At 40.7% G+C, this 27,935-nt stretch overlaps 1 protein-coding gene across 2 annotated transcripts; it reads right to left on the bottom strand.

Moving 5' to 3' along the window:
- Nucleotides 1–30: 30 nt before the first annotated feature.
- LOC104929062 (RNA-binding motif, single-stranded-interacting protein 2) lies at nucleotides 31–27,935 on the bottom strand. Of its 2 annotated transcripts, XM_027279529.1 has the most exons (14): nucleotides 27,744–27,933; nucleotides 17,406–17,572; nucleotides 13,186–13,244; nucleotides 12,725–12,816; nucleotides 9,527–9,684; nucleotides 9,361–9,440; nucleotides 9,114–9,223; nucleotides 8,871–8,914; nucleotides 8,581–8,674; nucleotides 7,972–8,022; nucleotides 7,611–7,721; nucleotides 7,362–7,439; nucleotides 5,901–5,988; nucleotides 31–4,078 (listed from the first exon to the last, which is right to left on the bottom strand). In XM_027279529.1, exons 1-13 carry the CDS (start codon nucleotides 27,813–27,815, stop codon nucleotides 5,908–5,910), a joined length of 1,197 nt encoding a protein of 398 aa, XP_027135330.1. In that variant the 5' UTR covers nucleotides 27,816–27,933; the 3' UTR covers nucleotides 31–4,078; nucleotides 5,901–5,907. The 2 variants fall into 2 exon arrangements, with proteins under 2 accessions (XP_027135330.1, XP_027135331.1); XM_027279530.1 differs by lacking the exon at nucleotides 7,362–7,439 and having other exon boundaries at nucleotides 27,744–27,935.

Raw genomic sequence — 27,935 nt, 5'->3', positions numbered from 1 at the left:
TAAAATTAAAAACAGCTCACCCGATCATTGAAACAAGGCTTTTATTAAAAAAAAAAAAAAAGAAAAATTGACATATTCAAATTCAAAGAGAAAACCAAGAAAGAAGGAAAATCTTATCTCAATCAATAAAAAAAAAACACAAGTTACAGACAATTTAGCAACTCTGGCACAGGAAGACAAAAGTAGCCAAGTGGCTTTGCAAAATAAGCAAATATCAAAACCTCTTTCCTCTAACAAAACTGTACAAAATGAGTTCTTGTATAAATAAGAAAACTGTTCACAAGCAGGAAGTGAGATGAGCCCATGGGATTTTCAAAATGTCTGGGATTCACACAAACTTGGTTCATACAGTGTGGAGCGACAAGGCGTGGTTTTATGATTTCATCTTCAACAATGACACCTTAAGGCAACATTTCTGAGTCTATAATCATCATTTAAACTGTCCATTAGCAAAATAATAGTAAACTAATTTCTTTATATGAGTACTATGAAGGTATTGTTTAAAATCAAATAAATGAGGGATAATCTGTATTATTAACAAAATTAAGATAAAAAAAAAAGGCACATTTTGAAAATCCAGATGGGGCACCATCTAACCATGTTTGGAAATCCTGTTTTAGCAGCAAAACATTTTGAAGCTATGAAATAAGCCATCAAATCTACATTAGGATGGACAAAAAAGAGCATTTTCAAATCGGTGTCTATTAAAAATAATAAGTGCAAGGAGTTTTATTTCCTTTCAAATACTGTGCACTGTCTATAACGCACACAGATCTTTGTATTCCTAGAATTTAAATGTAACTTAAGGTTTTCTAATTTCCATAATGCTACTAAATTTTGGAGCATCATTTTCCTGTAATATTATTTGTATTGTATTATTTATTTGTAAAAAAAACAAAAATAAATAAACACTGCATTGTAACAAGTGGTCATTTCATAGTTCCAAAATCCTGTTTTTGTATTAAAAGTGATGGCTAATACATGGAATATCATTTCTCTGAACATATAAACAATATCCATGACATTTTCCTTCATGGTGCACTGAATCTGAAAAACTTGCTAGTCACTGTGTTATCTGGACAGGTTATAAATCATAAAAAAAAAAAAATCCAAAACAAAAAAAACACACAAGAAGAAACAAACAAAATGATGTAAAGAGGAAGTGGAAGGAGGGAAAAAAGACTATTTACAAAATTAGCTCTCGTGTCTGAAAAACTCTCACTCTCATAAAAGCTTGTGGGTGTCTGCAGAGACCAATAAAGTTCATAATGAGTCTGTTTACATGCGCTCAAACACTCCATTACGTATACTGAGGGAAACTCAGTTTGATGAACGTATGTAATCAAAACCAGATTGAGATTTTCATTCTGAAAATCATCTGAAACATTTTGACACATGTCCTTATGACGGATACAGTGGTGCCGAAACATTCTCACAAAACCTTAAACTGTAGTCGTAACGTGGAATATTTTATGCACATCACCACCATTTGTGCATTACTCTTTCTGAATCTACCAGAAAACCAGAAAAGAAAGGACATTTTATATCCAGCTGCGTACAACAGATGATCGTCTGCGAACGAGAGGAGTTTGTCTGTGACAGAGAGCTAAAAGACGGGGGTGGCTACAACATCTTTGGTTGCGGAAAACGGAAAACACAGCAAAAAAGAGAGTTGACGTGAACGAAAAAAAAATGTAAAAGACAAAAAAACAGAATCATCAAACTGTGAGCCTTGAGAAAGACGTTATCACACTGTGTTTTTTTTCACTGGATGGTCGAGGAGCAGGAAGGAAAGCTCCTCATAAAAACCTACAGCTAACTCGACTGACATAACGACTAACTCGATGGCATTCAAACAAGCCTGTTGCCATTTTTCGGTACTATATACAACTTAGTGTCAATCCTATGAGAGATCAGGCAGTTCATTCAGAGAAAAACATTAAGGCTTAGCTAAAAAATAGTTTTTGCAGAATTTTGGATCACTCAAGAAATTCATTCAGATTTGCTGTCTCACTAAAGGCTGTAAGAATCGTCTTTAATGGCACTTCCATGGTCTGGTGAGCAGTCCTTTGTAAAACCACGATTTCTAGTATCTACATATCTACAGTTTTCAATATCTGTATAAATTAAAATTCAACATAATTTGGATGTACTGTACGTGGTGACGCGAGCTCCAGCCCTCGATGTGCTTACTGAAAGACAGAAACACACCCAGGGCTTGTACTGTATGTACGAAGCCTCTTTGAGCCCCCAACACTGATGCAGCATCAGTATGAATCTTTTGGATCAGCGCTAAATGAAGTCATTGTTTGGTTCAGCTCTCCGCTCTGAAAGGCTTTTTCTACAAAACAGGCCCGACACAATATAAGGAAAGACGACACAAGGTTTGGAACGGAGATTTGTGTGAAAAAACAAAACAAGAGAAAAAGTTGATGTGCACAAGATAAAACAGCATCAATCCCTACGCAGAGAAAAAAATCTAATATCTACTCTATAAAAAAGCTAAACTCTACAGCTAAAAATCAAATCTACTTCAAAGATAAATTCATCAAAAATAAGGCAAATTAGCTCAAAAAGGTTTTCAAGTGACAGACAAAAGAAAAAAAAAACAGAAAACATTTAATTTTCTACAAACTAAAAAAAAAAAAATCACTTACAGAGAATCAAACTCAGGTGACAACAGCAGCATTGAAAAAAAAAAGACTTACAGCTCCCTTTTCTGTCAAACAAATTATTCTCAGGGATCGTGTTAGTCTTCTATTTGATTTCCCTCATTTGCTTTTGCTAAACTATATCTTTAATTTAGTAACTGCATTGTTCTTTGTACACATAATCTTTCAGTAATCTAACTGCTCGGATGTAAAAAGCGTGTTCGCTTTCATCCCTCCGAACGGAGGACGAGTTTTAAAGATACCTGAAGGTTTGCCACAACAAAACCGCTTAAAACCACTTCTCATGGACACGGATGTAACATGGAGTTACATCATAACAACACAGGACGACTATTATATATTAGTATGAACAGCTGTCATTTTTTGATGGTGCACACAGCACTGGATCATCAAAACGTCTTCTGAATAATTTGTATGCGCCAAACTTTAGAGCTCATTATTAATGTGTCGGGGGGGCAAAGATCCATTTCATCATGTTTTTATAGAATACAGTATTAAATAACTTCTTTTCTATAAATGTATGTTTCAATGATCTAAAAACTCTAAAATATAGAACTATAATTCAAATATAAATATAAATAATTGATTGTAACATTTGTTCACTTGCGGAATAATGGTTCAAAGTAAAAACAAAAAAAAAATGAATTTGACTAAACTATACACAATGTTATTATCATCTGTGCGTGAATAGAATCTCTGCAGCAGTTACAGGAAGAAGTAGCTTTAAACGGTTTGCCTCCCACAGTTACAATGACTCCACACATCAGACCAGCAAAAGTGTTTATAAGTTTTTTTTTTAAATCTGTACAAATTGTTGCCCCCCGCTGCTGCGAACAGAACGTCAAACAACAGACATCAGGAAAATAAAAATAAAAGTTTGCATATTTTACAAAAAAATAAAAAAGACACATTGTGTTTCAACTCTTCCTTGAATCACCCTGAAACGTCCAGAATGCTTTTTCTTTTTTTTTTAAAAATAAGAATTTGTTATATTACGTGCACAAAAATAATGCTCTGTGTCTTTTCCTCCTCTCTTAAATTTTTTTTATGTTATGTTATGTTCCTTTTTTTTTTCAGTTATCAAAATAGATCAAAGCTTCTGTGAAGAAGATTCCCACCTTTGGTTGATCAACTCTTGAGGATGTGAGCAGGAAAAGTCCAATGATGTGAGTGTTGTCCTTTTTTTTCTTTAAAAACAAACAAACAAACAAACAAACAAAAAATGCAGACGTACACACATTCTCACACGCACACACACACACAAAGACACACACACACACATATGTTCCTTTTGTTATCCATGTTCAAGTCCGGGTGCTTGGTGATGGTATGGAGCACAGTTCTCTTCCAGCTGAATCCTGTTTGGTTGGATTCACCTCGTGCCCTCGGCCCCACCCTGCCGGGAGCTGGAAAACACACACACACACACACACACACACACACACACACACACATTAATGCTTTTGTCAAATACTGGACTAAATAATTCATTGTGTTTTTGGAGCTTCTCAGCATGACCGGTTAGTCAATTGATTGAAATATAATCTGGCAGTTGAAGATGTTTTTCCACTAAATCTGCGAGTGACTCTCGAACAATGAAGCAGCCTCGGCAGACTTGACTCTTTAAAACAGTTTAAAACAGCGGGAAACAGCTAGTCTGTCTATCTCTGTTCAAAACAGCAAAATTCGTGCTTCTAAATCTCACAAATCAACACGTTATATCTTGTTTTGTTTAATCCAGGAAAAAGGTTTAAGTGTTAAGACTCCGACTTCACCAGGTCACTGCATATTCTCATCTACCTCTGTGAATAAGCAAAGAAAAGGAACCAAAATACCAAACTCTTCCTTGGACACTTGAAGTATATTCTTTGTGTGTGTTATGAGGCATACGCAGCCATGTTACCAGGTATCTGATGCAGCAGTAACCTTAATACGTCTCAACATTATAGAAGAAAGCTTTTCCAATTTGACTTTTTAGACCTCATTTCATTTCATTTCTTTTCTTTTATATACTTTTTATTAGTTTTTTCTTAGTAACACACACATTATGTGCCAATTGGGCACAAAAAAAAACATACAACATAACAGACATAACATGACGAGGTGTGAAGCAACAGAGTCAAAATAAGCACATACATACATAAAAATATAAGGATGCTGCTCAAAAATAGGGGAAAGATTAAAAATAAAATCTTGATGGAGGGTTTGACCTTGTCTTTGCGGTCTATATGAAATCAGGTCTTACAGTTAACACATAGCTGAGCCATTCTGACCAGTTAATATCAAACTGAAGTTTGACTGATGGATTTAGGTGTCTTCAGATATCAATTAGTCCTATTTCTGATAATAGTAAATTCATTTTCTTTGTTATTCTTTTCTGGGCGAGATATTCTTATCTCAGTTGAATCAAGGTTTGGGTTAAGTGCAGTGTTAAAATCCTCTGTGCTTCAATTGCAATCCTTTCAATTACTTGGGCATAAAAATTTGGTTCTGAACCAGGAGGGATATACACATTGTATAGATATACATATATATATATGTATATATGTGTGTGTGTGTAAGTTAAAAAGTCCGTAGATTCACCGCCATCTTTTCTAGCTAGCAGATCGACATTTTCTTCATCAGTCGGCTCCATTTGTTTTTTGTTGGGTTTTAATTGTTCAGTTACCTTCCCTCTCCGGATTGTATTGTGCCTTTTTTGTTTCCCCCCACTCATTTCTTGTCCTTCAGAGTTTGCACATTAAAGTTTTCGAGTTTGAGTGAGTCTATCCCGAGCATGGCTTAACCGGAAGTCAATTTCATTTCATTTTAATATTAAAAATCAGTTAAAATATATTTTTTTAAATTAGCAATTTGATTTTCTACCATTGCAGAAGAGTATTGGATTGTAATCATATATATATCAGTGTGAGGGCCAGCATAAATCATGATCATAAGTTGATAAAAGTTCATTTAATTTTTAATTTACTTTTCCTAAAGAGCATACTTCATATTCTTCATATTCCCTTCATGTCATCTTAGGCTCCTTCCAGTGTTGTTGTTTTTAGGTTAGAGTTTTTATCCAATCAGAATTCAGCTAGCTGTTGCCAGGCTGTATGAAATCTGCCCGAGGCGTCTGTGCAACGTAAGCGAAGCGAACGAACACATACAGTTGATAGACAGCTGCGACAGCCATCACGCTTGCTCGTGACTTTGCATTTAAAAAAAACAAAACTCTTCCTGCCTCACCTTAGTTTCACTTGGTGTGTTGGTACGAGTAGTTCGTGTGTTCTGCGGGAGTCTCCATGGCAACCTGTTGCTGTTGACCACCGTTCTCCTAAAAAAAAAAAGAAAAAGAGAGAGGACGGTTTATTCAAAGAGTACTCTACCTGATGATTAATGACATAATGTGTGTTTTTTATATATAAGATACAAAGAAGGAAACAGCAACTGTATTTTCCCACTGCCCTCCCCGTCAAATCAAAAACATTATCTGTATCTTTGAGTGGATGAACCAACAACAGTCAGACGTTACGAGAGAAATCTGTTGACTAGGCTGCAGGACGTATTTACTAAGAGGCATGCTTGACATTCACTGTTTGCTATAATTTAAGGGGTGGCTGAAGTTTATCTGACACTGACCTAATTCAAGCTTCTCTCTACTCCACCCTCATCCATCCATCCAATCACAGCCCGTCCCTTGCTTACTAATGTGCCTCTTCTCATGAATTTCTCATTGACCGTGTTGCTCATCCCGCACACTCCGACCACGTCACCTTGTAATAAATGACTCAACACTCCGCACGAGCTCAGTCGCCCTCCTGCAGAGCACACGTGTTTATCAAATGACTCCAAGTCTTATTCATGAGTGGCAAAGACTCCTTTGGTTGAATAATGGAGGAGCTGATATAGACCCCTACTGCGAGTTTGGACTGCACTATGTCACAAGAGGACGATTACAGCGGAGAAATATGGAGTTTTGTAAATTTATGCATTTATGCAAGTGGTGGACTGTTATGAATAATTATTTAAGCAGAAAGTCAGAGTGACAGAAATGCATTTTTTTACACAATGTGCTTATCTGTAAATATGTTTGATATGAAAAACTTTCTGTGATAAAAATATTTGAGCATTATTGGAATGTTTTCTTCGACCCACAACGTGCCTCCTATTACAGTAAAGCAAACTCCAAAAATGAAAAAGTAGACTGCTAATGTAGACATAGAGATGTTATGTCATCAGTTTATCAGGATTTAATTGCGCCTGATTAACATTTCATATCTTCTAAAGCTCAGCTCTCGTGTGATTGCTGCAGATAAATAAATAAAAAAAAGCCGTACTAACTCTGCTTTTAGATTAAAACAGCTGGTAACTCAAAACATAGTGGAATTTAAATGACGTCTGGATCTAAAATGCATTTAAACCTAGAAAATATGAGAAAGTTTGAAATCTGAAGTTCACTTATGGTTGGATAGTGGCTCCAAGCCACAAAAATAAATAAATAAATACATAATACAGACCTTCAGGACACATACAAATCAGTCAGATGACACTTTGAATAACCACCTCCCTTACTACTTTTGTGCCTTAAATCTGCCACAGCAGCTTTCAAGTTTTAGTAAATACGTCCCTATGAAAGTTTGGATTATTAGTCATCCACTTCATGGAAATATTCAATGTAAACAGCTGAGGTTGAGACTAGCTTCATACCTCTGGGACACTGGAGGGAGGCACTGGGGTGTACTGGGGGATGTAGGTCCCCTGCATAGATGTGTTGGCCGGAATATACTGTAGGGAAGGCAGAGAGGAAAACACAAGTTGTGTGTAGTATTTGACATGAATACTTCACCGCGTCAATTTCAGGACAGTTAGGCTATGGGGACATTTTTTTATTTTTTTTTAGCCTTATGCATCTTGTATGTGTGTGTGTGTGTGTGTAAGTGAGTGATGGGTACTGACTGTGCCCGTGCTGCCAAGCGACATGTGGCTTAGCTGCTGGGTGAGAGGTCCCATCATGGAAGTGGGCTGGATAGACATGGCGTGATCCATTGTTGGGGTTAGAACAGTACCCTGTGAACGCATAGAAGCACACGAAATATAAAAACGACACAGACTGAACGTGTGTTTAAGTCAAACATAAGCAAATATGTCATGAGCCACATGGATCATTAACATCTGATCAACATTTGGCTGCAAACCACCTCGCAACACCTCTCGTTTTTTTTGCTGCTATCTGATATCTACATGATCCAGCCAAAGCAAATGAAGTGTGAACGGGATGTGTGAGGCGAGGAGAAGGTGGTGAAGGAGGGATACTCACAGCTGGCTGCATGAGGTATGACTGATGGTGCATCCAGGACGGGCTGTGTACCTATAGATCAAGACACACATCATGAAAACTCATTTGTAACGTTACTCAGCTGCTTTCACAGTCTCCCCCACGCACCTCGTTACGGAGGTTCACAGAGAGAGGTCATGAGAAGAGGAACCTGAAGGAATATTTGCTGATTTTATAAACAGCTTTCTATCATTATAATGCAGCTGGCACACGCATATGAAAAGTATATGCAAATAAGCATGTTGCACGCACTGGCAAAAGTCTGGCAGATGATGCAGACTTTGCCAGCTCAAGGGTCGCTGTTCAAACTACAGATTGTGCTTTTTTTTTTTTTACACGCCCGCCTACGGCCGAGGCCTCCGCAGATGCTCGGCTCAAGTATTTGGTGAGGAGTGAGAATCTGATGTTACGGCGTAAGTTGTCTCACAAAATTCAGATCAAATGAGGCAGTGCTGTATAAAATGGAGCAAATTTTTGCCAGTATTACGGCAACTCAAGCGGTGAAACACGTCTTTACCTTACATAACATGGACATAATGAAGCAACAGAACATGTTATATTACAGTCGTGTCTTTGAGTTATGAATCCCACCTGGTAGGATGAAACAGGAGAATGCATGTAGGGTGAGAGGGAAGTCTGGGCGATCATTCGGTTTGGAGCCAGACTGTAGGGTGAAGAGTAGAAGCTGGCGAACAGACAAGAGCGTTGGAAAAAGAACATGAAGACAGCCACACCATGACAAGAATCTGCAGTATGTCTCCAACTATGTTACCAACAATTCTGAGTTCCTACAGTGTCCTGCAGAGGGCAGCATTTTACCAGAGTTTGAGTTTTTCAGAAGGCTTGGAACTGTTTTCAGTCAGTTCATGCATACCACTCACCCATTTTGTAAGGCTGTGGGGTCATACGCAAGCGTCATTCCTCCCTGGGAAAACAATACGCAGGATTCAGAACCAGTGAGGTCATGCAAACACCAGCGCGATCTGTACTAAAAACAGTCGGCCAGCGCACAGCGAGAACGCTCATAATCACACTTTTAAAAGCACGCTCTCGCTCTTGATTTCCAGCAACAACAACAAATGCAGCTTGTAAACACGCAATAAGTTCAAAACCGGCCATCTCACCGCATCTCCGTCTCGAGCCCAAGGCCTTCCATTCTGGAGGTACTTCCCCTGGTTCTGCCTCTTCTTTTGACCTCCGTCTGCAAACTTACATAATAAGGGCTCTGTGGGCACTGTGAAAGCAACACATCAAACAAGAAGAGTGAATTCAATGATCACAGCGTGGGGAACAAAAAACACTGCAGCTCTTGGCACCAACAACAACAATATCAGATTCCTATAATACGACGATAACAAACATTCCACGCACCAGGCACTCCCGGTGGAGTCTTGATGAATTTGCCATTGAAATGCTGAATTATGGCCTCACACTTCTCTGTGGACTCCATTCTAGAAAACGCAGTCAAAGTTAGGATTTATTTCTAGTGGAATCTATGAAGTACTATATTTTTACGTCTAGGCTGCTACAATCTGACCTGGCAAATCCAACTCCGCGGCTGGTCCCGTTGGCATCTCGGAGGATGCGTGTGGAGATGACCTGGCCGAAGGACTTGAGCATGCTCTCCAGCTCTTGTTCATCCATAGATACTGGCAGGTTGGAGATGTAGAGGTTGGTGGGATCCTGCTCTTGTTGCTGTTACGGATAATAGACGTGAAAATCGATTTATAAAAAGACTAAATAAAGAAATTTTTTGTGTAATATCAATATGTTTTGGTGCAGAAATCATTGCTTCATTCTTAATTACATCACTGCTTCCAGGTGTCTGGAAGAAACGAACCGTCGCAAGTATTTCATATTTCATCTCGTATAACTTTAACACTTCACACACATCTCTGCTAATGCATTTGCATTTGAAAATGGAACAATCTTTTTCACACAGCAGAGATTCCTGTGTAGGCAGTAGTGTGCGTGTGTGTGTGATCTGTCTTTCCACCAACACCTGCCATCACTCTTGGCACATTAATGCTTCATATCTGCGCAACATGTCAAGCGTCATTTTTTTTTACAACAGGATAAAAAAAGTTTTTTTCTAAGCAATTAGAGTCAGACCAATAAACTGAAATCCTGAATAATCTGTCACCCATGTGGTGCATGCGTCATTGCCTCAGCTGACACCGTCTGGTTTCTTAAAAAAATCCACACGCGCACATAAATACACTGACACATGCAAATATGAATTTTTCCTGCAGAGATTAAGTCACACGTTTAGAGGGGGGGGGGATGTTGTCTCGTTAAAAGATCTCGATGGCTGCGAGTCAATTTTAAAGAAGGAGAGATTATACAGAGACTTATTTTGTTGCACTGGCTTGAAAGTGAAACCTTGTGTGTGACTGTGCAGAAGCAGACAGGAAGCCAGGCATGAAGTTAAAGAGTACAGAGAGCAACAGGAGCCTGGCAACCGGGAGCAAAGAGGCTGGGCTAAAAGAAGGGGAAGGGAAAACAGAGAGTGAAGGAAGAAGGGTAGAGCAGAGGGAGGGTGGGAGAAACGAGTGGCTTTAAAAGGCTGATATTTTGTACAGAAGGAGAGCAGACTGACAAGATAGGAAGCGGTGGGAGTAAAAGGGAAAAAACAGCCTCTTCTCATTCCTCAAAATATATTTTTATCTTATGTCCCTCTCTTCCAAACATTTATTGCAAATAATAAAGCTATCCGATGCACATCAAACAGTTCAAGGGATAAAGATCTGAACTTGTGTGTGGCCCATCAAACAAGAGAAGGGGGGCAGGCGGGATCCAGACGATACAGGTTGACACGGGGGCGTAGTGAGTTTTATAGATGTGACAATAAAGTATTTATGGTATTAAAGGGTGTCGGCGGCTGTCTTGAATGAAGATTTGCTGCCTATTATGAGTACGAGCTTCAGTCATGAGCCACCTGGCAAAGAGGTAACCTATTTTTTTGTGATTGTCGTCATTCTGGGTGCGGTGATACAACCATTATGTAACGCGGTGGCGCACTACACTGCGAGCGAGACTAAGAGTTCAAGGCGTAATGACAAAGGCACAAAAAGAAAACTGCTTTATTGTCCTTTTTTTTTTTTAAATGTATCTTTTACCTCAGCAAGCACGCACGATATCCCATTTCATACTCAAACAAATATTCACCCTGTTGTAGATATGAAAATGCTGCTGGACCCAGCCCAGACACATGTGAATGGAATTTTCAGTGGCGTCACAGTACATTTTTTTTTTTTTTGAGCGTCAGGGCCTTAGGTGAACACCGTGTCTGCTGAGGTGTTGCTGGATCTGCCTGCTTGTGTGTCGGGCTGCGCGTGTGAGCTGACGTCTGAGTTTGAACTGGGAGGTGCTAGGTAGGAAGTAAGAAGGGATCTATTTTTAAACTTCGCCATGGTTCCCGTGCCCCTGTGCACACTGCTCCTCTGGGCCCGCGGCTGGTGGCCCATTCAGGGACTGAGCGTACTCTTGAGGACAGCGAGTGCAAGGTGTGGCTCGTTCTGTTTATGAACAACACTCTACAGCAGCCATGGTGAAGGTGCAAACAGGTGAAACTACACTCAGGAGTTTGATATTAAACTCATTCTAGAGTACTGCTTGTTTTCTCTGACCTCGAGTAACCCGGTGACTCCAAAGCGGCGGTGTATATTTAGGTTTTTATAGTGGTTATCAACACCTCTGACTGAGCACATGTCGTCTTGGTGAGTCTAGTCTTGGTGTCCAGTTGCACTTGTCGGGTATTGAGATACACAGGATTGTGTGGCACTCCTACAGAGGAGGTGCAGTGAAGTTAGACTCCGGGTTTAGTTGCACCGGACTGGTTCAGGTCAGCTGGCAGCATGGATCTGTTACAGTTTGCCAGGGCTGAGCCGAGGGAGACCCTGGTGTTACATTGCAGTGGGTGTTTGGGTGCAGGATAAGAGGGAGGGGGCTGGGACACTGGGGTGGAGTGTATGAAGTGCTGGTGTCAGCCCCAGGCCTGGGCCCAGACGATGGACAATGCCAGTCCATTGTGCCTGTCCCATTGACAGTGGGTGTAGTGGCACCCTCCCCTGGGTTCCCTCAATGGTGAGCCTGAGAGCCAGAGGGATCAGCTTAATGGGCCGACAAGAGTTGCTTTGACTGCAGACACTTGGACAAAAAGCTCAGAACAAGCACTACAACAGGAACAGGTTAGCAACATACAGAAGCACTGAGACGAGGGCGTGAGGGGAAAGGAGAGAAGGTGTCGAGGAGGGCAACGAAGAAAGAGGAGACAAAATGAGAACGAGAGGGAAGGCGGCAAAGGATTAACGAGGCAAAGAGAGCTGTAAAATAGCAAAAAGTAATTTTGCTTGTAAAAGTAATGCTTCTTACAACTGTCCATTATTGGCACAGGTTCACCCAATGAAGTATAGCAGCACACACGCCTCCCTTTTAAAGCAGAGTTTATCTTGAACCTTTGCCAACGGGACCTTGCTGCCAAAAAGGCCACAAGTTTACCTTTTACATGACAGAGAGGGCAAGTATGCGGGACTATGGCTGCTGCTGGTGGTGGTGGTGAAAGTTCAAAGCAGGTGCTTCTTTGGAGATCAATGCACTTTAGCGAAGGGGCCAGTCTATACTCGATCCTAATGGGAACTCGACAGGTTAAACCTAAACGGGTGATTTAGGTGATTCTGGGGGTCAAGAGAGGTCGTGGATGTATGAGCTGATCGACAGTTGGCTAATTTCTTACTTTGGCCATCTGAGCCTGGACCCCGCTGGTCTTCAGGGCCGTGACAGCTTTCTGTGCTGCTGCTGGACTGTCAAAGTCCACAAAGCCATACCCTGTGAAACAGACACATACACATTAAATTTTTAGTGCGATGTTATTTAGTTTTGAAGTTTCTTGCTTTAGAGAGTTAGATGAGAAGATCAACACCGCTCTCAAATCCATCCGTTAAATTTTAAAGCTACAGCCAGGTGATGGAACGCTTTGTTAACTTTGGACAGAGTCCGGCGAGCTGTTGTTCAGATTACGGATAAGCTAAGCTGTTATCGGCTGTCGCTTCGTATTCGGCATACATGCATGAGAGGGTCTTCTCATTTAACTCTCGGCAAGAAAGCCAAAATGTGCATTTCCAACAGCTCTTTCAGTAAAAAAACAAAAAACCAGCAGAATAATCGCAAACAGTGAGTTCAAATCACACGACTCACCTTTACATTTGTTGGTGGTTTTGTCCAAGATGGCCTTGGTCGATACAATCTTGCCATACCTTCGAGAAAAGAAAAGAACACAAACAAAAAAACAAAAACAAAACAGGATCAGTTTCACTTGAGCTGACTATGGGGTAATGAGAGGTGTCAGCTCCTTCCATACGCATACCAAACCAATGTCACACTTCCTCGGGCTATAAACATTAATCTGTACTCTTTCACAGAATCAATCGTGTCCGTCAAGTGTCACATAAAACTTTGTCTGCCTCCACCCTTCTGCCTTTGTCTGCCTGGTGGAGGCTGTTACAGTAACTCTGTTCCCTCACGTTGTTTTTTTTCGACAGACAGGAGACAGCACCCCAGGGCCAAAGACAATTTGTTCCAGGCCCGTCTTTACCGCACACACTAGCACACAAACACACACACACACACACACACACACACCTCTCCTAAATACAGCTCTGCTATCAGGTATTTTTGGTTCGAGTAAAGTGTTGTCAGTTGCGATGACTCAAAAAAACAAAAAAAAACAAACAGAAATATTGACTTTCAAGGGAACTTCACTGTACTGCTTGAACTATTTTTCCTACGCACAAAAGAAGTCATAAGGTGCATGAGACATAAGCTCAGTGTCCTTTATTTGTTTATTTCAGTGCAGTTGTTGTCGACAGACAAAACACACCGATCGGTAAAAGGGGAGGATCAATTAATGCATTGATGCAGCATGAAAATAAAAGCAGTAAAAGTGTTATGTAAGACGTGGAGACTAATGGAATGCAGTGTTATAAGACGGTGCATCAGCACTACAGCATAATAGACCTGCCCTTGTCTGGTGAATTCAGCCAGTGAGGGAGGCTGGTGTTCCTCTGTTTGGGCGACATGGCGTCTGGGCGGAATGTACACTGTAACCTGACGCTTCACCCCTCCACTTCGCCTTCCTTCCCACCACGTCCCTCTCTCCCTCACTCTGTTTTTCCACCCTCGCGTTCGCAAAGGCCGCCTCTGGGTCCTAATCTCCTACCTAGTTTTTCGACAAATATTTTGCTCCGAATGACTCAGATCTGACTAGACGGTCACGGCGAAGACCCGTGCCACAACCGGCACCAGAGTCTTAAGTATTCATGATAAACCACTCGCTCCTAAAAACACACATTTAGGCCGTACATCTCTCTAGGAAAAACAATGGGCAGACCACTTCTGATACCTTCAGTGTGCATTAATCTTACCATCTTTTCATCTAACAATACAATTCATTTCGCACTGCTCTTGAATATTGTAAAAATATAAACAATATGAGCAGAGGTGTTATGAGGAGCACTTCCTCAATGCGGACATTAATGATTCATCACTCATTGCCAAATAGTCGGTTGACCTTTGCATAGCCTATGTTTATAGTTTCCTCCTGTCATATAACAGCTGCAAAGTGGTCATTAGACATGAATACATATACAGAAGCTTGATATAATTTAGCCCATTCACGTCCAGCTTAAGTTTTTAACTGTAATTTTCAGCCATATGTCTGTTCCTCTGAGAACACGGAGACATTTTCAGAATTTTTACTGTTGAAGGAACGGTGAAAAAAAAAAGATTTGTAGTGAAAGGACACAGTCACATTGTCTCTGTCTCAAATGGATGAATCATATCAAAACAAGTTCCTCTTAACTAATATTAGACATAAATTAAGTGAAACTGGCTTGCACAACTGGTGCTGCTTTCACTTGCCGGTAGTTTCAGGTAACAATGTGTGTTTTTTACTAACCCTCAGAAAACATTTTTGGAAACCTTCGTACTCACACATGCAGAGCCCTGAGACAAACCTCTAAGTCATTTTCTGTCCTTTTTTTTAGAGACGGCTCCTTTGAGACCTATTCCTAAATTTAGTCTGATAAGGAAAATGCTTGAAAAAAAAAATGCAGATGGATGTTTAGTTTCTACAGGCCCAGTATGATTCAAGATTGCCTCATGCATGCGCTGAATATTTTGCAGAGTATAATGTCAATACTAGTTTAGTTTTTTTGGGCTTGTTTCCAATTTTCTACACAGAAACGCTTTGTAAAATATTTTGTTCAAGCTTTTAAATAAATATATCTCGCCTATCCAGAAACAAAAGATCACAGATTCCAAATTATTCAGGAGGAAAACAATGCAAGCTGTGTGACTCGAACTGGAAAGTGATTTTCTTTTGTGTCCTGAAATATTCTGACAAACAAACAAAATCTGAAATTTATTTGGCTTGTGTGCATTTGCATGACAAAACAGTTCATTAATTTAATTCATTCACACATCACCCTAAAGTAAAACCTTTGCTATGACTGGGTTCTGTTGATAAAAATCGCACTAACGAGTTTCACGCTGCCTCTAAGATTTTTCCTGATTCATGAACTAACGAGTTTCACGCTGCCTCTAAGATTTTTCCTGATTCATGAAGAAAAACAAAAGCTGTGTTTCATAGTTTTACCTGACAAGAGATGCCAGGAGAGTTCAAAGGTCTGACGGCGGTGACTGCGTGACCCTCCGCTTACCTCAGCCTCTCTGCAGCAGAGCAGCAGCCCACCGCACCGCGGAGGCCAAGGGGACTTAAAAAGACAGCTCTGACCCATATACGGCCGTCTGACATTCTTTCCCAGCAGGCCATGCTACTCTTTTTCCTCTTATTTCAGTTTCCCCTGTAGTCCTCCCACCCACCCCTAAAGCCTCCATCCCTCTCTCCACTTCTCCAACCACCCCACAATGACTTCTCTGTTGATCCCCCTTGCTTTTACTCTCAGGTCCCTGTGTTTCACATACCGGACGGCAGATTTCAGGTTTTTCTCTGATTGTTCTACGTGTAAGCAAGCACTCAAATATTAACATGATTATCAGATACTTGTTAAAGTTTGTTCTTTCCAAAGCTTCCTTGTGTGTGGTCAGAATGGTTGAAATGGAGAATGAAGCACACATATTATTGAAGGAGGGGCTGTGCTGTTAATATTATCCAGTCAGGTTTTATTAGTCATGGCTAGGGCTCATTCAGGGAGGCGTGTTGTTACTGTGAATGACCCTTTTGAAATGAGCGATGCATGGCTAAAGTTCATAAATCGCATCTGTGATCGACAGCATAGCCCTGACCTGCAGCAGCCAGAACCAGTTTGGGAGCTTCTTCTTTCTTTTTTTTTACGTGTCTGTGTGTGTGTGTGTGTGTGTGTGTGCATGTTTGACATATTATAAAGGCTTGGCTGTTTGTCTTGGGGTGTGTAAGTCTTAGTTTGCGGCTGTTGAGCCAATTCGGCCTCTCGAAAAAAGTGCAAGGTTAGATCAGGACATGAGGAGGCAACATGCTGTACCCTTCTCAGGCCCCCTTCACTCCTTCTTCATCGCCGTCCTGTCCTGTCCTTTCTGCATTTGCGCCTTCTTTTCGTCTGTTCCCCTCTTAAGGCTCGAGCGTTTTTTGCTGACAATTGTTTGTGTTCCTGTGATTGTCGAGATTTAATCAAACTGGCTTTACATGTGGTAACTCAGTGTCCTTATTCACAAACCACTTTTCCTTCCTTCCTGCCCAAACAGCTCTTTTTTTTTTTCTTCTTTTGAACATCAAATTATGTTGAGAAAAAAATTATGGCCTTAAACTATTTAATTTCATGTGTCCAACAGATGAAGAGCATAGCTCCAGACAGCACAGATGTTATCTGCTCAGAAGAACTCTTTCACAAATGTCGAAAGCAATTATCTGAAGAAAACTTGTTCTTTAAGGTGGACTGAAGTGTACTACCCACCTTAACTTACAGCGAGGGGCCAATGCCGTATCCCCTTTTTGATCAGATCAACATCAAACAGCTATTTTACATATTTAGAGATTGTGTGCACTGTAAAAATAACCTGCTGCATCTTTGCATCACTCATCTCAGGCTCCAATGTAACCAAAGGCTTTCACGCTGGCTATGGACATGACTTCCTCAAGGTCAACCTCTGTGGCTGCGAAATGAAGCCAACGAGGACGTGCCAAGCTCTGCAGTTCCTCAAATAGCCACTCGAGGCAGGCTACAAAAACAAGGTCATCGCCATAAGCCCCCATATTACAGCTCCCAACTGTACAGCAGAAGTAAACATGTTTACAGCCTGGTACAAAAAAAACATTTTTGGCCTCTTCACCCACGCTCCACGTCTTTGCCCATTTTTTGGTTTTAGTGGGGAGCCGGCGGAGCGAGGACCATGCCATGAACAAAAGTTTGAAAATCACTTACGGTTGGCAGAGCTTGACAAGGTCTTGGTCCGTGGTCCCCGGATGGAGGCCGCGGATGTACAGGTTCGTTTTACTCAGCTGTTCCCCTCCCCCGCCGCTATTGTTGCTACTACTGTTGGTGTTGGGACTGGGGGGAGCCATTTGGTGGCCGGAGGACACATAGGCCTGCTGCAATAAAGACAGAAATAATCAAGTTATGATAATTAGTTTACTGCGTACACAACAGAAGGCATTGCCAACACACCAGCAATACACCGAGGTTGGTTATTGTTGGTTTAAAAAAACTCCAAAAGGAGATGATGAGAGATAGAAAAGTAATTCTGCAAGAGGTGGATGATTATGTGGGAGCTGCGAAAAATGATATCATACAGGCCTCATGTCAACACTCACCAATACTGCTTTCTGAGGGGAATGTGGGGCCTCTTGGCTGCCTACTCCATATAGGGAAAATGGGCCTCTTATGCTTCTCCATGTTGGGTAACCTCTTTTTTTTTTTTTTTACTTTTTCAACCACAAATGCGTATCAAAAATCAAAGCTCCCAAAGACCTAAAACTAACATTTAGTCAGTCTGATGATAAAGAATGAAATAATAGACAATATGTGAAGCATTTTTTAGACTCGTTTTACATCTGCTTGTAAAAAAATAAAAAAAACGGGTATTTCTAAATGAATCGCTGCCATCTGCTCGAGCTTGTATTTCTATCCGTTCTAAACTTCATCCTCAACATCATCCTTCAGACATCTCTCAATCAGTGTCTAATGTTAACAATTGAGAAAAAAAAAAGAAAGACTGGCTCTGTTCAGTCCACCTATCATGTATCAAAACAAAGCAGAAACTAGGGGAATTCCTATTGGACTAACAAGAGCCCAGCATGAATTTATTACTACATGACAATAAATGTTCTGAGCCATCTGTAATCATTTAATGTCTGCTTCAACAACTATTAAACTCGCTCCTCATTGCTTAAGTTTGTTTCATCCGTCTATGCAGACCGATTGCCAGCGAGTACTAGTTGTAAAACTACGCCAGTCAACTAGTCAGTGACTCACCACCAGGAACGTGAAAGCTCCACTGCACAACACAACAACCAGTGCATCATCTCACCTCACTATGGGATTGTGGCCCTCCTTGGAGAAATCAAACAAAAGATTGTGTAACCATGCAGAGGAATATTTTTTTATTGGGATACATGTGTTCTCTCTCTCCCTCTCTCTCTAGGAATAGATCTGCTGGCTGTTTTCCAAATAAGACTCAGGCAATAAATAGCAACACTTTGAGTTGTAGACCATGCTCGCCAGAACTGGCAAATGTTGTGTATGTTTGCTGTGGGAAAAAAAAAAATCACATCAATGTAACGAGGAAATGACAACGAACGTGCTTCCTGACTGAGCGTGGTGTTGTGGCGCTTGGAGGGTCGGATTTGAGAGGTTGACTGGACAGAGGCGACAAGAGGACAATGGGTTAATTTCACAAGAGCGGAGAAGGGTCACTGATCAGACTGGTGGTGTTTATGAAAAGCCCAGCAGGAAGCCACGGTCACACAAGGACCACAGGCAACATCAACCAATCCCGCTAATTAGACATCATCCATAAGGCATGGAGCCCCATTAAGACAGCCCCTAACGACCTCTTATTTTACCAGCAGCATGGCAGCTCCGAAACTACAACTGTCTCTCTGTCTCTCCCTCTGCTGCCCGAAGAAACTTGAAAAGTTCGCATGTGTTTGTTCATGTTAGGCAAGACACTGACACAGCCTGCTCAAAGTAAAACAAAGAAAAGAGGCGTGTGTGTTCTTTCTTTTCATCTCTTTCATTCCAGGGATATTTATACAGTCCAGAAGTAAAAAGACACGAGCAGCAGGATGTTCACACAGGCTTGGAAATCAAATTCAAGGGCTGCGCTCATGGTGATATTTAGTGTATTTAAAGTGGCTTTTTTATTCATCTTAAGAAATTTTTACCTGAAAACCTAAATATCTGTATATACGACAGTGACGGTGACAAGGAATATTCATAATAGGCTTCTCTAAAAAGGTATCTGCTGCAGAGCTATCAAACACAGCGGCATTATCTCGTACATGTTTCTTTTATTTTGTTGATTGTCTAAAATAAAAAGTGTCCATTTCTGTCAGAGCAGAACATTGTCAAATCAGAAAAGATCCCGTCCCGTAGCAGTTTATCTATCTTGTCACAGTGTAGTTCATGATGAATACGTTTTTGGACGCCGCTAATTTGTGAATGAAAGAACAGGACAGCAGAGACCTATAATCTTATTCACACACTCTTTACCAGAGTGCCAAGTCCCAATCAAGCTCCAGACTGAACCAGAAGCAAACCATTGCAACAAAAAACCCCTTAAATCACCAGTCTGCAACCACACAAGTGCATCCATGCATACACACACACACACATAAACACGTACACTGCTATAGCGAGTTTGATTGTAAAAGAAATCTTCAAAAGCTTTACAAGATCTTGAGTCAAAATATATTAGTTGTGACCTTTATGATGCAATCGAATCTGAACCTCTTGGCATTTATTAGAAGTTGTCATTTTAGAGGACAAAAACAAACAGACTGGTACGGTAGAAATGCTCACATGAAAGTATATGTGTCTTCATTGCACTACCCAAGTACAAAAGTGGCTTTTAATTTTTTAATTTACAGTCCTGTATTGGTCATTCATAGTTGCCCTAAAAGTATTGCAAGCTTAAAAACATTTCTGCTTACGAAATATAACTGAACTAATTAAATTTTAAGTACAAAAGCTCGGCCTATGCTGATTGGTGATTACCTTCCAGACTGTTTCTGCGTCCTTATGTACTCGATTTGCATGTTACTGTGAAGACACCAATGTCTTCCAATTTTTGATAAGAAGAGTAAAGCTGAAAGAGCAACAAGAGCTTAGAAACAAATCCATGCGTCCAATCTAGGACTGCGATGGCGAGGTCTTCAAATTGTTTGTTTGGTTTGACCAACAGTCCAAAACCCATTCAAGATTCAATTTACAATTTGGCATAAAACACAAGAGCAGCAAATCTTCACATTTGAGAAAATGGAAACAGTGAAAGTTTGGTATCTTTGCCTGACAATGACACACTCAAACATTCAGCCCCCTTCGCCACATATCATACAAAAGCGTCTCTGATTATTGCTCCAGAAAACTTTAAAAATAGGAAAAGTTCCAGTAATTGTATATTCTAATGACAGCTGACATGACTAATCTTAACAGAAAGCATTACAGTGAGGTATTTCCAACCACTGACGTGACCCTAGAAGCATTTGAAACCTGAACCTCAGAAAGCAACATATGGGGTTTTGGTGAGACTTCAGGACAACACACAAAGAGAGAATCCTCACCCTTAAAATTTAAAATGTAATACTCCACATCGCTGGAGATCCAAGAAGCCTGCGCGGTCTTACACAATCTGATGACTTCTTCAGTTCAAACAGAGAAGTTTTCCTTATCTGCTGAACTGTTACAAACTCATAACAAAAGGCTCAAAAATATGACTGGATATTTTTAAGACAAAAGCGAGATATAAAAAAACAAACCAAAACAAGAAGATCCTATAAATAAAACCACTGTATTTCCTCAATCTTGATGTGAACTTACTTTGGTAGTCTGAAGCTGCCGGCATATTTTTCTCAGACGCTCAATGTTGTTGGTACCGACTGACTGAGCGCACATTTTATATGCTGACATTAAAATACGCTCCATCAATCATTCATTCACATGAATAAACACTTCCGTCACTGTATGTACTCTGCACGAGTACATCTGTTTAGATGTCTAACCCTCTATTTAGTGTCCCACCACTTCTGTTTTTATCTCCATCTCTCCGTGTGAGGTGTCTGCAGTTGACCCCGGTTTGACCCACAGAATTCCATGGATTTCCTGGCTGTTGGGGGGTCTTCCCGCCTTCCCGTGGCCTGCCTGCCTGCCTGCCTGCCTGCTCTCGACTGACGGGAAAGAGACATGACTGTCTGACCAGCTGACCGACTTACATGCACAGATTTATAGCCTTGCTGAATGTATTGAGCCAATCATTTGTTATTCTACACCTGAGCAAATTCTCTGTCTCACCAACCAAGGACACATAAAAGCAAATAAAGTCGGATATCTATTGGGAAATGTAAATGGGTCTTTTTAAAGGGTTAAGTTTGGGCTGTGTCTAGTCTAGCTGCAGTATGGTGGCAAGCAGGAAATCCTCTGTGTCTGCTCTTGATCTTATCACACGGCCATTTGAATGAAGAGCTCTGCATTCCAACCAGGTGACAGGGACAACAAACTCACGTCCAGACTCGTACCTGAATCTTCCTTCCTTTCTGTCTCAAACCCTCTTCTTCCTTTTTGTATTTTTGCAATCCCCGATTAATCTCTTAAACTGTCTGCTTTTTTTTTTTTTTTAATGCTGTTGATCACAACTTGACGCAAATGCACATGCACATGCACATGCACATGCACGTGCACATGCGTGCGTGGCTTTTAAACCGGGGTCAGGTGGCCAAAGCTGGGAGAAGCTTGGAAACAGATACCTACAAACACTGGCCCTCAGCTCAGCCGGAGATCTAACAAAATGTGAGGCACACCGAGTGTCTGGCATCACTGCGGTACTTGGCGTCGGATTTCTGACAGCTGTGCTTTCTCCAAGGACTCTGTCTCCCACTCTACCTGTTCACCTTGGCTGGTTTGTGCGGTTGGCACTGGAGTTGGGGGGCCGATCCAAAACATCTGACACATTAAACAAAGAGATAGATAAACATATACCTGGCAGAGAGCCAGAAGGACAAAGGTAACTGTACAGGAGAGTTCAGTGGGGACACACTCACTGCAGTGGAACACGCAAAGTAACCCAATTACCTGTGTATGTAATATATTTCCTGCTGTGGAGTTGTTAAAAAACGTGCATTTATGAGCATATTTCTGTCCTGCAATGTCTTGTTAACTTACTGAATGACATATATCCAGTTATTATTCTAACTCCGCTGGCGAGTGCACATGAATTTTTGCACATTTTCTTAAACCCCTGCAGCTGTTGGTACAAACAAAATGGCCAGAATCTTATTTTTATGGCTGCACATTGTTTTGTTTTTTTTATGTTTCTGTTCGCTGGCTTAAAGCTGCACTGAATTATGTTTTTAGAGATATGATTTATTACCACGCTATAAATACGTGGGCTGTAAAATAAACAACAACAACCTCAGGTTCATGGTGAAACGTGTAACTGAGGTCTTATTAAAGGTAACTTAATCTTATGCGAATGGAATATGAATAAGGCGCAATGAAGGAGTGACGTCAGGTATTCAATGTTTTAAATAACTGCTGAGTTTTTCATTTCAGGGTCACACCATTCAGAGAGGAATAGGTTTTTTACATGTCATGTATAATTCACATAACTAACGGCGAGAAAGAAACAAGACAGATTCCTTTATTTTCATTATTAATTGGAAAGAAAGACATCAGGAGAAGCGATCGATACAAAACAATACTTGGAAATGAATGTAACAGCTGATTAATCACCTAATCGTTGCAGCTGGACATTACATCACCCATCCTCCTCCTCCCTTTTTAGTTTCTCTGTGTGTGTTCTGTGTTCACATATCTACTGTACATTTCATTGTATTAAGTCTTTTAACTTGGGGTTAATTTCTCAGCTGGCTATCCGGGAATACGTGGGAAATTTAAATCTGCCCGTATAACGAACCACTGCATGCTACACTAAGCATAACGTGCTTTTGGATTAATTTCTTGCCTCCCAGATAACGTTTGGTTTCGCTTCATGTCAGTATGATAGGAAAACACACTTGCGCAGACTTGAATGGAGCTTGACAGACAGCTCGGTACAGTAATCAATCACACTGAACATTTCAGGGTTTTTTTTTTGGTAGACTATTGCTGCAGGGAGAAACGGATACAATCAATAACTGCTTGGTCAAAATCCCCTTGTTGCTACAATTCAAAGACACTTGAAATATGACATTTAACACGGCTGATGACTTTTGAGATTAGACGGCGGCTGACTACTATATTTGGGGGAACTCATATTAGCAGTGCTGTGTATAAATAAAACGGTCAAATACATAAAGTGGAGTTTCTTTTCGCTGGCTTTTGAAATGTAAATCGTCTAATTAACTACAGCAGGGACATCGTGATGGTGCACGACAGCGACATCGTGATTTCTTCATAACTTTCGATCAATACTGAGATCACAATGATTCATTGCGATGAGGACTGATCCATCTTTGTGAGGCAGACAACGTTAATTACTAACAAACTGAAATAACACACCCTTCAAATGTCTTCAAACTCTCCGAGCTGCACGTAGACAGAAAACTGGCGATTTGGTGACCTCAGCTAAAAGAGGATTTATTAATAAATGCAATCTCATTGCGGGTTTGCTTGTACCTCTGGTGTTGAGAGTACAGTGATTAATCACCGCCTGCTCAGAATAAACTCTTGTGGTTCTCTTTGGTTTGTCGGCGAATTATTAAGTGCATGATTTAATTCACCGAAGCAGCGAAAGCTAAACACAAACTGTCAATGTTGCACCTTAAGTTTTATTAACCGCCCGGGTCATGCAGCCTTATGATTGAATTCCAAGGGACTTTTTCACAGTAACATATATATTGCAATTTCTTAATTTCTTGTAAAATTACTCTAGGTTATTTTTGACCAGCTAACAACTCAAACACCAAATTCACGTTCATAAACCACAAGCACAGCATCTGTGACATGACGAACCTGCTTTACCAGCCCCACTCGCCGCCGCTTGATGAGTCTGTTCATTCTGATCGAGGTGTTAATGGGAGATTCTACATTATAAAGCGAAAATCAATATTTCCTGAAAGATTCATTTGCTTCGATTGCTTCAAAGTGTGAACTTTTTTTTTTTGTTTTCAAAGATTCCATCAGTGACGCATAGAGCGGTCGAGCTGCATTGGTTCACGAGGCAGGAATTAGATAACCAGTGACGTCTGAAAGCATGTGAGGTTGAAAGTGAAAGAGTAAAATCACTGATATGAAGACTTGTGCTATCGGTGAACCCTTTTATAGCTGTGTAACAATTAAACGCTCCAGTTTCAGTGTTTGTTTGATTTCTTTTCATATCTGGCTGTGTTTTGATCCGATTGAATATGTGCTGAGGCACTGAGATCTTTAAATCACAGCAGTGAGTTGACATTGGTTGAAAAAGAACTCCAGCCAAGATGAGAACAAAAATCTGATTGACAAGTACAAAAACAAGCCGCTTCGACGAGGCCCCGAGCGAGACGCATGATACCTTGTGAAGCGACAAGCCGCCTCCTGTTATTTTTCCATCCAGGAAGCTTTACACGGAAACCGACCAAATTTGATTTGAGAACATTAATTCTATTTATTTGAGGGAGGAAATGAGGTGCTGAGTCAGGGGAGGAGCAGCTGGCATTAAGCACAACAGAAACCAAACACCTTTTAGTCGTCGGGGCTCCGTAATCACCTCCGCACGCACAAAGAGAGCTTTTCTCGACCCTCTCTGCGTGTTTATTTCTGCGATCAGACTTTTATTTCGTGTACTCGTTCGGCTCAGGTACGGCAGAGTGTGAGCGAGAGATAAATAAGAATGAGATGGCGGAGGAGGTGGGAGGAGGAAATGCTAGGAATCACAACACAGAGACTTGACCTTTCTGTGAACCTTCGCTCCACTAAATAGAGGAGCCCGGCACCACTAAAGCAACTGGAGGAGAAAACTTCCTTTGACATTCTTTATTTTTTTCATGCTTCATTTGTGTGTAATAGATGCTCATAATTCATACAGTCATATAGCTTTGCAGTGCTCTGCACCCTCTGTCTCTCCACGTACAGCTGGTTCATTTTGTGTCATTTTATTTAAGCTTAAAGCGCCGTCGCTCGCTCGCTGCAACCCTTTCCCAGCGTTGGATCAATAAAGTGTTAGCCTTCGTCTAACATTCCTTTTTTTAATGTTCAGATAACGTATCATGATGGGTTCCTGGTCTATCTGATCTTGGAACAGATTTGTTATGGGCAATCAACAATAAAAAGCACACACAGTTCTCAAAATGTTCCCATGATGACAGAGCTGATCCATTAATTACAAATAACTAACCTAGCGCTGCGTTCATTTCTGCTTAAAGGAAGAGTTCAACATTTCGGGGAAAAGCACAGGAGGATTTTTATTATCTTCAGACAGAGCCAGGCCAACTTTTCCCACCATTTCTGGTCTTAATGCTAAGCTTCATATTCATATTTAATGTTCAATTTTTCTTTTAACATGCTCACATTTCAAAAGATCAAACAGCAATGCATGACCCAAAGCTTATTAGGGCTGCAACAACAACAAAAAACTCTCATTATTGAGTAATCTGATTATTATTTTCTATATTATACAATTGTAGTTTAGTTTTTTAAATATTCTAGTTCCAACTTCCCGTCTTCAAACTGCTTTCCAAAACACAAAGATATATTTACTATGACATGACAAAGAAAAGCAACAAATCTTCAGTTTTGAGTTGGATTTATTAACGATTGATCCATGACCAAAAACAGATGCTAAATATTATTTTTTTCAGTTAACTAGTCCATTCATAAGCTGATTCTTGTTAATGCTAATAAATCTAGTCTCTTGTTGATGTTGGATGGGACACTGCTGTTTGAAATGAGGACAGTTCATTTAATACAGAACAATTAAAAAGGTGGAATCTTGTCAAAACATGGATCAGACCATGGAGAGAGGAAAAAAACAGTGTCTATATCAAACAGTTAGCAGTTAGAAAATGGCCACTTTATCCCTATTGCATTATACATTTATTATGCATATGGTCATAAACGACAGGAACAAATTAAAACAATGAAACCGCGACTGCTGACATTCACAAGACTGCTCATACAGTGTATTTCCTTTTAAAAAGCACTACTCAACATTTTTTATTGCTCCTCCGACGAGCTAAAAATGGTTTCGCTCTGATAGTTTAGGGACGGATCTGTTTGTCTCCTCATAGCAACAAATTGAGGGTCCAACCTAGCAACAGCTCAAATAAGGAAAACCCACATATCAATGTATATTCAGTAAAGATTCAGTAAATTACAAGATCTGCGTGTGTGTGTGTGTGTGGAACAAACAAATTCAATGCTGTTTTCCTCAGACAGACACGAGTGCTGACATCAGGATGGAGCAGCCAGGCGGTGCCCACAAGATCACAGAAAGACAATATGTCAATATACATTTTCAAAATGCCATTTAAAGAGTTCAGGAGCAGCACACAGAGCGGAAGGACAGGAGGGAACCACGGTGAATCCAGTGATCCAATGCAGACACATGATACAACCTCTGCGTTACCAAATGGAAACACACAAATCAGAAAAGTTTAAAAAAAAAAAGAAGATTCAGGGCTGCCATCAGGAACCTGAATGATGCAATTTATGTATTTTATAATAAAAGCTTGTGCATTTTATGTATGTGTTTGAGTTTCTCCTTCTCATATTGGTTACAAAGGTGACAGTGTCAACACTGAATGTAACCACGAGAGCGCGATTCATAATTCTGGGAATGTAGTCATCATGGTCTGGTGGGATTTTTCAAGGGGTGGGGCATATTCCGCTTTCAGATGGGAAACGAGGAAAGAAAAAAAAAGGAAAAAAAAGAGAAACTTTGCAAACTTACGCAGCAGACAATAAAGAGCTGATTTTATTTATTTATTTATTTATTTTTATGATATGATCGCCCGGAGAGGAAGAGGCAGAATTCATTTTGTAACATGTTCCCTCGGCTCTGCCTTTTTTTTTTTTTTTTTTTTTTTACCCTACCCCCACTTCCACAAACACATCCAGGACGCAGACGCGCTTATCCCGACGCCGACACAGTTGCCCATAAAAGTTGCTCTCCACCATTGACTTTTTTTTTCTCCCCTCTTTCAAATGAGTGAGCAGAGACAGTGTCGACATCCTTACTGTACACTACACTACACACACACACACACGTACAAATACTACTAAATAAAAACACCAGGCGGACCAACATGACAGGACCCGAGCTAATTTCCCACCTACACGCACACACACGCACACACACGCACGCACACGCACGCACTGCTCCGTAAAAAGCTGTTTTCACTCCACGAAGTCTGAAGTTAAATTCAGTACGTTTCGCTTTTCAAGGACACTGCAGCTCACTGTCACAAGCCTTTTTCCCCCCCTCTCGTTTTTGGTTCGCGACACACACACACACACACACACACACACACACACACACACACACACACACACACGGGCGTGTTGCCCTGCAGGGCGAACAAGCTTTGTTTTATTTCTTAAAGAAAATAAAAAATCCCCAAAGCGTTTTACCTTTTTGCTGTTTCTGCTGTTATAGCCGTTGTATGGGTTGATTCCTGCCCTTGGCGGCACGGAGAGCAGCATTTTTCCTCGGCGCTTATGTCCGAAGCGGCGAGCACAGCCCAGGCTGCCAGCTGACGTCAGCAGCTGGGGAAGTGAGTTCCTGGAGTCCCGCTGATAGACTGAGAGTGGTGCTGCTGCTGC

This window comes from Larimichthys crocea, chromosome VI, assembly GCF_000972845.2.
Source record: "Larimichthys crocea isolate SSNF chromosome VI, L_crocea_2.0, whole genome shotgun sequence".
Lineage (NCBI taxonomy): Eukaryota > Metazoa > Chordata > Actinopteri > Sciaenidae > Larimichthys > Larimichthys crocea.
Note: the sequence above shows the minus strand (reverse complement) of the source record. Positions and strands in the feature narration are given on the sequence as shown.

Coding starts and splice junctions, on each gene's coding strand:
- LOC104929062 (XM_027279529.1), bottom strand. CDS start 27,815: ATGCTGCTCTCCGTGCCGCCAAGGGCAGGAATCAACCCATACAACGGC. Junction 17,573..27,743: donor ACAGCAGAAACAGCAAAAAG/GTAAAACGCTTT, acceptor TCTTTATTGCAG/CAGGCCTATGTGTCCTCCGG. Junction 9,224..9,360: donor GACTCCACCGGGAGTGCCTG/GTGCGTGGAATG, acceptor TTGCTTTCACAG/TGCCCACAGAGCCCTTATTA.